The sequence below is a fragment of the Balaenoptera ricei genome, chromosome 5 (genome assembly GCF_028023285.1).
Source record: "Balaenoptera ricei isolate mBalRic1 chromosome 5, mBalRic1.hap2, whole genome shotgun sequence".
NCBI lineage: Eukaryota > Metazoa > Chordata > Mammalia > Artiodactyla > Balaenopteridae > Balaenoptera > Balaenoptera ricei.
In genome coordinates this window covers 37,765,898-37,779,234 of record NC_082643.1, presented here as the reverse complement: position 1 = coordinate 37,779,234, position 13,337 = coordinate 37,765,898, and the positions used below count along the sequence as shown (strand labels likewise).

Sequence of the window (13,337 nt, the reverse complement as noted above, 5' to 3'; positions counted from 1 at the left end):
CAATGTGTCTGCTATAAAATACATTGTTTTATTATTATTTTATCAGACATGGAGATGATGGTGTGGCTGTAGGTTAGCAGTTATATATGTTAAAAAAGCATCTTGCTGTTGCTGTAACGAACCGCTAGGCAGGGCTTTTGGTCCTCCCTAAAGGGGAGCAACAGTATCAAGGAAATTAATTCTTCCCTCTGGCATAAAAGCAAAATTGCAGAAACCATTTGCTAAACTTGGCCAGCCATCCTTAAGAGGGCAGAGAGCCCCTCCTCAGGCATTTTTTATTAGAGGCAATTTATCAGTTTTTACCTATTATGACGGATAACTGAAGAGAAACCCCCGACTATGGGAATTTACTGGCGTTCTTCTTGTGCTCAGACACAAGCTATTTTGAAAGTGGTATCAATAGTTGCCCTGCCAGCAAACTGTCCTGCTCAGCGGCGATGGTGGAGAGCCGGGAGGTGATGGCCCTCAGCCACCCAGTCTTTCTGCCCATAAATCAGCATTGTAAACCATTCTGGAAGTGTTGTGATGGCGCTGAATGCATAAAAAGTGTTCGCAAGCCGAATCTATTGTCGTCATTCCTGGTAGCAGAGGGGACTGACAAGCCGCTCTCACGTCGCTGAGTGGTAGCGCGGCATAATAAAGCGTGGTTTGCACCATGTGTGTCACAGATTTCTCGGGGTTTCTCGAGGGTTTTCCCAATTTCCGCCTCCCCCTGCCTTTGCAGTCATCCTGGCCCCAGCTGTGCATCGGCCTTTGACTCCATCTGTCCTTCCGCTGGGGACGAGTCTCTCTCGCCACATGGAGAACACAAGTTTGGCTCCCCAGTGTGATGATAACCCCCACCCTCTCTGCTCAGCCGGAGCCCAGCGTCAGGCCGGCTGCAGGGCCCGTCGAGGAGATGGAGGGGGCAGAGCGTGGGAAGGCTGCCGCCTCACCTTCCCCCACCCCTCGCCACTTTGCAGGCACAGCCCCAGCGGACGCCTGGCCTGCGCGACCTTCACCCGCCCCACAGTCCAAATCTCCGGGTCCTTTCTCGTTTGCCTCCCTCTGCTCCGTCCCCAGCCCAGCCACAAACGGGTCCCACTGCAGCGGCGCCTCGCAGGTGGGAGTTTGCCCGGGTGTGCGCCGCGTCACGACGGGGGAGGAGAGCGGGGGGGGGGGGCTGGGGCGGAGGGGAGCCTCGCGGTCCCCAGCGCCCCGAGACGCTGCGGGTGCGGCTGCCCCCGGAGCCGCTGACTACGCCGCAGCCCGAGCCGCGGCTCCCTCCTCCCTTCCTCCCTCCCTCCCTCTCCGGCCCCGCGCGCCCTTGCTCCCGGCCTCCCGCCCTTACTCCACCTCCTTCCCCTGCCCGACCCCCAGCCTCTCCTGTGTGTGCGCTTTAAATAATTTCATTCTTTTTGGCAAAAGAATAATGCACCTGACTTTACCAGGGCGAAACAACCAGCCTAGCAGAACAAGGAACAGATGTAAAAAGAATAAAAGGAGAGAGGAAAAGAGATGAGACTCGTTTAAAGAAATCCAGGGACTGAAGAGGTGGCTGCAGCAGCAGAGGCAGCTAGAGTTTCCCTCCCTGTCTGCGCGAGCTGCGGGCGGAGGACGTTTTCACCAGTTGCAGATGTAACCTCGGGAACTCCTGGGTCTGTTGGTTTTGTTTGCCAAACAAAGTCTTTTCTTCTTTGGCTCAGACACTGAAGAGGCTCCTGGATTTTTCTGCCATCGTGCCACAACCTGGCAGTTACCTGGGAGCCTTCCCAAGGAGCTGGCGGAGAAATGAGCCCTTCTGGGCGGAGGATGGGAGAAGGGCGTCAGCAGCTCGGGGCTCCAGCCGGGAAGCGCCTCCTGCTCCCCGGGAGCAGAGGGTCACCCAGAGGGCTGCCGGGCGGCGGCGGCCCCGGGGCGCAGCGCTTCCTGCTCGGGCTCTTCGTGCACGCGTGGCTGTGGGCGGCCTCGGGCTCGTCTGCCCAGGTGTTCAACCTCAGTCTTTCCGTGGACGAGGGCCTTCCTCCAGACACTCTAGTCGGCGACATCCGCGCGGGGCTGCCGGCCACGCAGCAGCAGCAGGAGGGGGGCGGCTTCTTTCTGTCCGAGGACTCGGATGACTCCCCGTTGCTGGACGACTTCCACGTGCATCCGGACACAGGCATCATCCGCACGGCGCGGCGCCTGGACCGAGAGCGGCGGGACCACTACAGCTTCGTGGCCGCCACGCTGCTGGGCGCGGTGGTGCAGGTGGAGATCCGCGTCAACGACGTGAACGACCACTCGCCCCGCTTTCCCCGCGACTCCCTGCAACTCGACGTCTCCGAGCTCAGCCCGCCAGGTACAGCCTTCCGCCTGCCAGGCGCCCAAGACCCGGACGCCGGGCTGTTCAGCATACAGGGCTACACCCTGGTGCAACCGTCCGACCTTTCTGAGGACCCCGCAGGACCATTCTTCCAGTTGCGCTACGGGGCCCCGGGGTCACCAAAGTCGCCGCTGTCCTCGTCGCCCCTTGAGCCCCTAGACCTGGTGCTGCTGCGGCGCTTGGACCGAGAGGCGGTGGCAGCACACGAGCTGCAGATCGAGGCGTGGGACGGCGGTCGCCCGCGGCGCACGGGCAGCCTGCGGGTGGACCTGCGCGTGCTGGATGAGAACGACAACCCACCCGTATTTGAGCAGAGCGAGTACCGCGCCGCCGTGCGCGAGGACGCACTGCCAGGCGCTGAGGTCTGTCGCGTGCGCGCCACCGACCGTGACCTGGGGCCCAATGGCCATGTGAGCTACAGAATCCGCTCCCGGCAAGCGCTCGGGACGGGTGGCAGTGGCGGGCCGCTGGGCGACGCGGCCTATTTCGCGGTGGAGGAGATGAGCGGGGTGGTGCGGGTGCAGAGGCCGCTGGACCGCGAGGCTCAGGCCTGGCACCAGCTGGTGGTGGAGGCCCGCGACGGAGGTGCCGAGCCCGAGGTTGCCACCGTGCGCGTGTCCATCGCGGTGCTGGACGTGAATGACAACTGGCCCGCCATTCATCTGCTCTTCCTTACCGAAGGAGGCGCCGCGCGCGTCTCTGAGGGCTCTCGAGTCGGCGACTATGTGGCTCGGGTCTCCGTGTCCGACGCGGACGGTGACCCAGAGAAGGAAGAGGAGGCCGCCGGGGAAGTCGGTATGGGCCTCGGGGGCGGGAGCATCTCGCTGACCTTGGAGGGCGGTGAGAGAGCCTTTGCGCTGCGGTCCGGAGGCTCCTCAGGAGTATTTTTCCTTTGCGTCGATGGGCCCCTAGACAGGGAGAGCAGAGACCTGTATGATTTGCGACTGGTGGCCACGGATGCGGGATCCCCGCCGCTGAGCACAGAGAAGACGCTGCTGCTCCGGGTCGCTGACCTCAATGACCAGCCGCCTCTCTTCAGCCAGGAGAATTACCGGGCCTCAGTGTCCGAGGCCGCGGCCCCCGGCACCGCGGTAGTGTGCGTCAGCGCCTCCGATGCGGATGAGCCTGGCACAGACCACGCCCGGCTGCGCTACGCGCTGGTCCCTCTCCCAGCGCGCTGCAACCCGGAGGCTCTGAGGCCCACCGCTGAGTGTGGACCGTCCTTCAGCATCGATCCTGAAATTGGTGTGATTAGCACCACCCGGAGTCTGGACCGAGAGGTCCAGGAGGCTGTAGAGCTGAGAGTGGTGGCCCAAGACCTCGGAGAGCCCCCGCTCTCTGCCACCTGCCTTGTGAGCATCACTGTGGACGACGTGAATGACAACGAGCCCATCTTCCTGAAGCAGGTGTACAACGCCACCCTTCTGGAGCATTCCCCAGTCGGACACTGCTTTCTTCAGGTGAGTGCATCAGGCCTATGGATCTACGGGAGGCCTGGGCAGGGATGGAGAGGTTGTGAGTAAGTACAGGGAAGAATTGTGATGTGGATAGTTATACCCAAGCTCAGAAGGCAGGGGACATGGGCTCTGGTTCCTCCTCTGCAGGGAGATGAATGGATGCCCTCTGGTCACCTAACTTTTCTGAATGGTCTCTAAGGTCTTTTCTACCTCACATAATATTTGGATCTTGATTTTCCTTATGGAATGCTGATTTCCTTCAGTCTGGATATGAGCCCCCAAATAGGTTTGGGAGGAACAACCCATTCTCGGTTTTACTTTTTAACAGTGTGCAAATGGCAATGTCGCATATATTTGAGGATCATTATGTGGCCACCTGGGGAAGTGAGGTGGCCCTCACATATTGGTTTTTCAAGTAAACAAGTGTATGCCTTTAAACACTGAAACTGTTTTGAGTAACTATTTCCAGAGACTTCTTACACATTGTCCTACCTTCTCTGCAAGTTTACAAGAGGTAGTTGAGGACATCAAGTCATTTTTACCAGTTGCGGGCTGAACTCCTTCAGTGATGCCTTCTGGATTCAGGAGTAGCGGGGCTCAATCATCCTTTATAAAATGGATGATATCCTTTATAAACGGATCTCAGAATGTTGTGATGTGCACCCTTCTAGCAGTACTCCTTACGGCTTCCAATTTCCTAGTATTTATCTGATGTGAGATAACAAACTAGATTTCCAAGACTGGTTTATTTACTCCAAGATAATTTGAGTAAATAAATAGAGCCTGAGAGACTAACTAGTGAGTGAAGCTCTAAAACTCCATTTAGCTCTCAAGTTGGGTTGTTTTAAGACCTCTATGGCTTATTTCTTGGTTCTCCGGTGGGGGGGGGGGAGGGGGAGGCTTTAGCCTTGATAAGTCATGTCTCAATAACCTTTAGATAAGTAAGATGCCACTGTATTTTAAAAATGAGTTACCTAACTTCTTCTCTCTTTTTTAATCCTTTGGCTCTGTGGGTAATAATAATCTCCATCCCTTTTTCTGGCATGACTGATGACTCATTGAGTTGCTAGGTTATTAAAAGAAGGCTTGAAAATCAGTTAATGCTTGCTGCTGAAACAGATCCACAAATGCAGATGAATAACATAATGGAAGTTTATTTACATCTCAAGCAGAGTCTGATACGATGCAGGTTGATTGGTCCTTCTCCATCCAAGGTAGGGCCAGGGCTGGGAGTGACATAGATCAGGTCCACCAATGTCCCATTGGTCAGAGCTTAGCCACGTGGCCTCAGGTGTACTGCAAATGTGGCTGAGAAATGGAGAGGAGCACATGCTGCCAGTGGGCACCAATTGTGTCTCCCATGGATGTTGAAAACTGAAGTCATAATAGATGAGAGGTTGGATTAGATAATTTCCAAAATTTCTTCCATCTGGAAGACTTTAAGGATCTTGGTACTAAACAGTACAACTGGACTCGATTTGAAGGAAAATAAGAAGGGTAAATTAATTATGATTCCTTTGATTAGAACCTGTCTTTTCAGAGTTGTTTCAAAAATTGTGAGATGATTCTGCCATGAGGTGTGAGTTTATCCCATTATTATGACTTGGTATGTGGCAGATCCATTATGGTGAGCTGAACTTAGCTCAAGTGCAAGACTGCATCTCCAATCGCAAAAAACCTTTCAGGTTGCCAAGTATTGTTATAGGTAGTATTAAAGGGTGCTGATTAGAATTTCTGGAAATTCCAGCAATCTAGCCACTCAAGATTGCAGACACATTCTTATACACTGGGCTCTCTGACCTCACCATAGCAGCTTTGTGAACTTTCTGTGCTGAATCAGCTCTCTGGCTGACTCTGTCCCCTAAGTCTCACCCAGAGTGTCTTCCATCTGCTTGCGATCTCTTTACTCTCAATCTTTCTTTATACCACTTTGTAAAAACAAACCTCCCCCACTCCCTTTGGATCTCATGGCCTATCCTTTCTTCCAGGGCTTTGTTGAATTACATTATATCAATTCTTACAGTTGAACCTTTCTGTTGCCCTTTACCCGTTTTCTCCCTTTAGACCTCATCTCTGCTCAATTCTCCTTCGTCAGAATCATAAAAAAACAAAATGAGAAATGACAGGGAAAAAAAACATTCCTTCCTGGATTCCCTGTAAGGGAATACCATGTCACCTAATAAAACAAAGCCTGAAACTTCTAGGTGTCTTGGTGGTTACTCCACAACACTAATCCCTGGGCTTATTCCGCTCTTATTATGCTCCTGCTGCCACCCCAGGGCAGCCATCCTCCTGTCCCCCAGTGCTGGCTGAATCCTTCCATGTTCTCAGACCCAGATTGGAACTTTCCAAAGACTTTAAACGTGGGGCCGAACAAAGGGATTTAATACAGAGGACAAGAACCAGTAGCAGCCTGAGATGGGTGACCTCTAGCCCCAAAGGGTTTTCACAACCTTGTGGGCACTTGTCTGGATTTCTTAGTTCCTTGCTCCCCATTGCCCCCCAGGTGGAGAGCCCCTTCTTGACAACCTGCCCCTCGGGAGCTCCTTTCAGCATCTCTTGATGTTTTCGTGGTCAAGGCAGTTGCTCCTGTGTTTGCCTCTGAGTTCTAGTGTCTGGCCTGAAAGACTCTTTTTTTCTTCAGATTACCGTCAAAGAGACTAACCTCAGCCTCTCTTGGCGGTGAGACTGCCACTCTCTGCCCCACACTAAATCCAACCATGTGAACTACACTGACAGCCTTTATCTTGTTGTTGTTTTTATAAATTTATTTATTTTTATTTGTTTATTTTTGGTTGCGTTGGGTCTTCGTTGTGGTGCGTGGGCTTCTCCTTGCAGTGGCTTCTCTTGTGGAGCATGGGCTCTAGGTGTGCGGGCTTCAGTAGTTGTGGCACACAGCCTTCAGTAGTTGTGGCACGCGGGTTCAGTAGTTGTGGCGCACGGGCTTAGTTGCTCTGCGGCATGTGGGCTCTTCCCGGATTGGGGCTCGAATCTGTGTCCCCTGCATTGGCAGGGGGATTCTTAACCACTGTGCCACTTTATCTTGTGACCAGATCTTCAAACAATGTAACTGCAGCCTTCATACCTGAATTACACACATTCCATAACAAGATTATTCTCTTGTACTCCCCCAAATATCAGTACTGTATTCATTCACTAATTCATTTGTTTAATCAGACAACAACATTCATTGAATAAACAACATTCCGTGAACAGTATGTATGGGGTACCTATTACATTCCAAGAACTCATGCTGGTGCTGGGGAGGCAGTGGTGAGGCCAGGTCCCTGTGCCAGCCAAGTGTAGAGTCCCAAGTCCTCCGTCCCCTGTCTCCTTCCCTCCTCCATGTGAAGGCATATGCCCCGCCCCCACTTGCTGATCACCCCTTCCCACCCTGTTCTGATCTCCCCCACCACTCTGTTAAATTCTGCCTCTCCAAAGGCAGCTATGTTCTTTTATTTCAGATCCACTGGGCTTTCTTAGTTTAACCTGACTCGTTCTCTAAAGCATTTTGGACTGCTGCCCACTTCCTCTTTCTTGAATGCATCATCTTCACTGCCTTCTGTCTCACTGCATCCTCTCTGTCTCTGTCTTGCCAATTCCTCCTTGTGTCCCCTACTCAGTGTGATAGAGGCGTTTCCAAAGGTTTTGTCTTCCTCTCACTTCGCTCTTTTCTATACTTTCTACTTATGTATTCCCAGACTGCAACTTTTTTTTTTTTTTTAACATCTCCAGGGTCGACCTCCTTTACTAACTGCAGATTAACATTTCTCTACCTGGTACGTACCTCTGCCTGGAAGTATTTTTGACATCTCAAATTATGACATTTTTAAAATAAAGTCATTTATCTTCTACCCTTTCTTTCTTTTTACCCCCAACCTTCATTAATCATCTCCTTTTTGAAACTTTCTATATTTTGTTAATGGATCCCTTCTATAGATGTATTTATGCATTTGGTGTGTGTCTGTGTTTTGCTCTTTGTTGGAGTGGTTGTGGGTTTCATTGCTGAGAGTGACAAGGGTGAAGAGCAAGGTCATGGCTCATATGAATTAATTGGGTAAAAAACAGGTCTTGGGATCCCACACACGGGCTGTGGGAGAGAGCACCCACTGTGCTCGTGTGTTTGCTCCCCTGGTCTGACTTTGAGGAGCCTGACTAGGAGGGGTGCCTGGGCATTAAACATAATATCTACCATCTGGGAAGATGTGGGAGATGGGAAGGCCTGATGCCAACTGAAGGCCTGATGCCAACTGTGCTCCATGGCCTGAGAAGGACTAACCTATACCTTGCTTCTGATTCATTACATCTTTTGGGGTTACTTCCTTTTATGAATTCCCTAGCCTTTAGGAAAGTCTTTCTAAATGTGTGAACTTTGTCTCAACTGTACTGTGGAGGTAAAAATGGAAAACCCAAAACACCGCCCGGGGTGGTATGATTTAAGGGAAGGGTTATTAATTAGCTTTAGTCAAAGTGTCCAGGGCTGGCAGGCCCTCTCCTGAAGTCTGGGTGGTGATGATGGCAAGGGATGCCGAGGTAGGCGGTCCTTAGGAACAGTGTGAAGCCTTCTTTCAAGAGGCTGTCCCAGTGCCAACCTTGGATTAAGGAAGATGTTTCCTAACACCTTCATATCATCTTTGATTCCTCCCCAAATTTGACCACACTAGTTGCCAAGGCCTTCATTTGTCCCTTCATTTATACCCATTGTTGTCACCCTAGTTCTGTCCACATTGTTTCTTGTCTTCTGTTGCCTGTTCTTGACACCAGAGAGATTTTGGACATATCTCAAATGCCACCTCCTCCCACTAAATGTTTCCTTGTTCTGTCTAGCTCTTTTCTTAATGTTCTTTATGGTGCTATAGTTGTTTACTTGTATTAGTAAGATGATGGATTGTGATAGCCTTGTGCTGTTACAATTTAATGGTATTTGAGTCCCTGTAATTCCTAGTGTTCTCAATCTCATATACTGGAAGATCAACACTTTTGTTAAATTGTATTGAAGAGCATAATGAAAAAAAAATTTACTAGTCAGTGGTAGAGCTAGTAAAGGTTTTTACTCTCTATTTTATTTTTTTGTACATTTCATTTGTATGTGTATTAAATTTATTGTAAAGTTTCTTTCCTCCATATATTTTATCATTGATCTTTTGGAATTTTATGGTCTGAATTGCATTGTTTATCCCTCACCTTATTACAGACATACTCTTACTGCTTACCTTACATACAAGCTTATCTACTTACCTAGTGTGTGCCAGCTTTGATGGTCATAGAATTGTATTACCATATTATGATTGTCTCATTCTGGCTCTTTTGAATGGACCTGACCTGTCTGTACATGCACATTGAAAGCATGTGAGATTTCCACAGTGGTCATTTGCATCTGTCTCCAGGATAAGTCTAGATTACCTGCCAACTGTCATCTTCCCTGATTATCCGACTCCTGCTGGCCTTCCATTGTAGTTCCCAGCATGTGTTGTTATGTGCCTCTGGCTTTGCTTTGATGACCTGTTTTAGGTACTTGAGATTGGCTGTAGAATTCTCTCAGACTTCGTTTTGGTAGCCTTCCTCTCCCTGTCCCCCACCCAGCTGCTACCCAAGACCAATCAGCTGGCTTTACTCCCTTTCCCCTTTTCCTGCTTGAGAAAGATGATCAGATAATTTGTTTGGCTATGTAATAGGAGGGGTATAGCCTGGAATCTGTGGGATGCATCTCTAGTTACAGTCAATATATAACTTGCAAGTACTTTGTCTAGTTCTTGGTTCTAGAACTAAAGATGATTGACATTACATGGTAGAGAGTTCTTAGCTTTGAAGACTAAAATTAAGCTGCACACAGTGATGAAAAATATAGCCAGACTATGGGATCAGTGTGCCTGGGTTTGAATCTCAGCTCCACTACTTACTAGCCATGTGATCTTGGTCACTGTGCCTCAGTTTCCTCATCTGGAAAATATGGATAACAATGGTATCAGCTTGATATAAAGTTTTTATGTGTGTGATGAATTAGTACATGTATGCTTAAAACAATGCTTGACTTATAGTAAGTCCTGAATGCATGCTATTTATTATTAAATGCTAGTAAATAAGACTTCTAGAAATGATGAAGACTATTTTGCCTGATATAGTGAATGCTGAGGACTAATTAAAAATGACATTTCAAATAAAATTCTTGGGACTTTCCTGGTGGTCCAGTGGTAAAGAATCCGCCTTACAGTGCAGGGGACACGGGTTTGATCCCTGGTCAGGGAACTAAGATCCCACATGCCGCGGGGCAACTAAGCCCACGCGCCACAACTACTGAGCTTGTGCGCCTCAACTAGAGCCTGCGTGCTGCAAACTACAGAGCCCACATGCTCTGGAACCCACGCGCCACAACTACAGAGCCCATGCACTCAGAAACCTGTGCGCTACACCTTGAGAGAAGCCTGCATGCTGCAACAAAAGATCCCTCATGCCACAACTGAGACCCAACGTAGCCAAAAATAAATAATAAATAAATCTTTAAAAAAAATTTTTTTCTTGCATGAAAAGCAGAAAAAATTTAAATTGTGTATTCAGTTTTAATTAGATGTATGTGTCTGGCAATGAAGGGAGAAACCTATTTTACTTATCTTGGAAGCTTATAACATCTCCTTATGGGTTTATGGAATCCCATGTGTCTTAAAGGAAGGTTCAAATGACCTCTTAATAGCTATTCTCCACTCCTACCCCACCCACTACGCTGCCACAGAAAAAAAACACTGTGAAAGTCATAGAGGGGAGGCAGTGTGATGTAAGTTGTGGTAAAGGCCTTGGTGTGATGGGTCATGAGTCCTCAGGGTTTCACCCCAAGGGTGCTAAGCATCACACTTAGATTCAGTGGGATCCCTTTCAGCTGTGCAGGGCATGATTCTGGTCTACAGAGTAACATAGTATGTTTTTTTTTATTGAGTTATAATTAACATACATTATGATATAGTTTGAGGTGTTCAACATAGTGATTCAATATTCTTATACATTATGAAATGATCACCACAATAAGTCCAGTTACCATCCATCACCATACAAAGTTATTGCAATGTTATCAACTATATTTCCTGTACATTACATCCCCAAGACTTATTTATTTTATAAGTGGAAGCTTGTACCTCTTAATCCCTTCACGTATTTCACCAGTCCCTCCACCCCACTCCCCTCTGGCAACCACCAGTTTGTTCTCTGTACCTATAAGTCTGTTTCTGTTTTGTTTTTTTGTTTGCTTTGTTTTTTAGATTACACATACAAGTGAAATCACATGGTATTTGTCTTTCTTTTTCTTATTTATTTCACTTACCATAATACCCTCTGCATCTGTCCATGTTGCCACAGATCGCAAGATTTCATTCTTTTTTATGGCAGAGTAATATTCCATTGTATATATGTGTATATATGTGTGTATATATATCCCATCTTTTTTACCCATTCATCTGTTGATGGACACCTAGTTTGCTTCCATATCTTGGCTATTGTAAATAGTGCTGCAATGAACATAGAAGTACATGTATCTTTTTGAATTAGTGTTTTCATTTTCTTTGGATAAGTACCCAGAAGTGGAATTGCTGGGTCATATGGTAGCTCTATTTTTAGTTTTCTGAGGAGCCTCCATACTGTTTTCTGTAGTGGCTATACAAGTTTACAGTCCCATCAACAGTGCATGAGGGTTCCCTTTTCTCCACATCTTGTCTTTTTGAAATAACCATTCTGACAGGTATGAGGTGATCTCATTGTGATTTTAATTTACATTTTCCTGATTATTAGTGATGTTGAGTACCTTTTTTTGTGCCTGTTGGCCACCTGTATATCTTCTTTGGAAAAATATCTATTCAGGTCCTCTGCCCATATTTGACTGGGTTGTTTGTTTTTTAGCTATTGAGCTGTATGAGTTCTTTACATATTTTGGATATCAACCCCTTGTCAGATACATTGTTTGCAGATATCCTATTCAATAGATCACCTTTTAGTTTTGTCAGTGGTTTCCTTCACTGTGCAAAAGCTTTTTAGTTTGATGTAGTCCCATTTGTTTATTTTTGCTTTTGTTGCCCTTTCTGGAGGAGACATATGCAAAAAATATTGCTAAAATTGATGTCAAAGAAGTTACTACCTATGTTTTCTTCTAGGAGTTTTATGGTTTCAAGTCTTACATTTAAGTCTTTAAAACCATTTTGAGTTAATTTTTGTATATGGTATAAGAAAGTGGTCCAGTTCCATTATTTTACATGTGGCTGTCCAGTTTTCCCAACACTGTTCAATTATTGAAGAGACTATCTTTTCCCCATTGTATTCTTACCTCCTTGACCATATGAACATGGGTTTATTTCTGGGCTCTCTATTCTGTTCCATTGTTCTGTGTGTTTGTTTTGGTATCAGTGCCATAGTGTTTTGATTATTGTAGCTTTGTAGTATAGTTTCAAGTCTGGGAGTGTGACACCTCAAGCTTTGTTCTTCTTTCTCAGGATTGCTTTGTATATTTGGGGCCTTTTGTGGTTCCATACAAATTTTAGGATTATTTGTTCTAGTTCTGTGAAAAATGCCATTGATATTTTGATAGGGATTGCATTGAATCTGCAGATTATTTTGGGTAGTATGGATATTTTAATGATACTGATCTTTCCAATCCATGAGCATGGTATATCTTTCCATATGTTTGTGTCATCTTCAGTTTCTTTCATCAGTGTCTTATAGTTTCCAGAATGCAGGTTTTTCACCTCTTTGGTTAAATTTATTCTTAGGTACTTTATTCTTTTTGATGCAATTGTTAATGGGGTTGTTTTCTTAATTTCTTTTTCTGATAGTTCTCTTTCTCTTTCATTATTAGTGGGCAGAAATGCAACAGATTTCTATTCTATATCCTGCATCTTTACTGAATTCATTTATTAGTTCTAATAGTTTTTTGGTGGAGCCTTTTGGGTTTTCTATTTATTGTATCATGTCATCTGCAAATAGTGACAGTTTTACTTCTTCCTTTCCAATTTGGATGCCTTTTATTTCTCTTTCTTACCTAATTGCTGTGGTTAGGACTTCCAGTACTGTGTGGAATGAAGTGGCAAGAGTGGGCATCCTTGTCTCAGTTCTGATCTTAGAGGAGAAGCTTTCAGATGTTTACCATTGAGTGTGTTGTTAGCTGTGGGCTCGTTGTACATGGCCTACGTTTTTACTCCCTACACCACCACGTTGGATGATTTTGATGTCATATCTTATATCTTTTTAATTTTGTGTATCCCTTAACTACTTATTGTAGTTATAGTTGATTTGTACTATTTTTGTCCTTTAACCTTCATACTAGCTCTTAAGTGCCTCATCCACTGCATTTACTATACTTGCCTTTACCAGTGAGATTTTTTTTTTTATATATATATGTTTTGTCATTTCTAGTTGTGGCCTTAAAGAAGACTCTTTAGCATTTCATGTAAGGCCGTTTAGTAGTGATGAACTCCTTTAATTTTTGCTTTTTGGGAGACTTTGTAATCTCTCTTTCAATTCTGAATGAAAACCTTGCCAGGTAGCGTATTCTAAATTGTAAT

At 46.6% G+C, this 13,337-nt stretch overlaps 1 protein-coding gene across 1 annotated transcript in view; it reads left to right on the top strand.

Annotated features, from left to right (window-relative positions):
- The first annotated feature begins 1,770 nt into the window (after positions 1–1,770).
- DCHS2 (dachsous cadherin-related 2) overlaps positions 1,771–13,337 on the top strand; it is a 335,957-nt gene continuing 324,390 nt past the window's right edge. The window contains exon 1 of the mRNA XM_059923955.1: positions 1,771–3,804. Coding sequence (XP_059779938.1) covers positions 1,771–3,804 — 2,034 coding nt within the window. The remainder of the gene's footprint in view (positions 3,805–13,337) is intronic.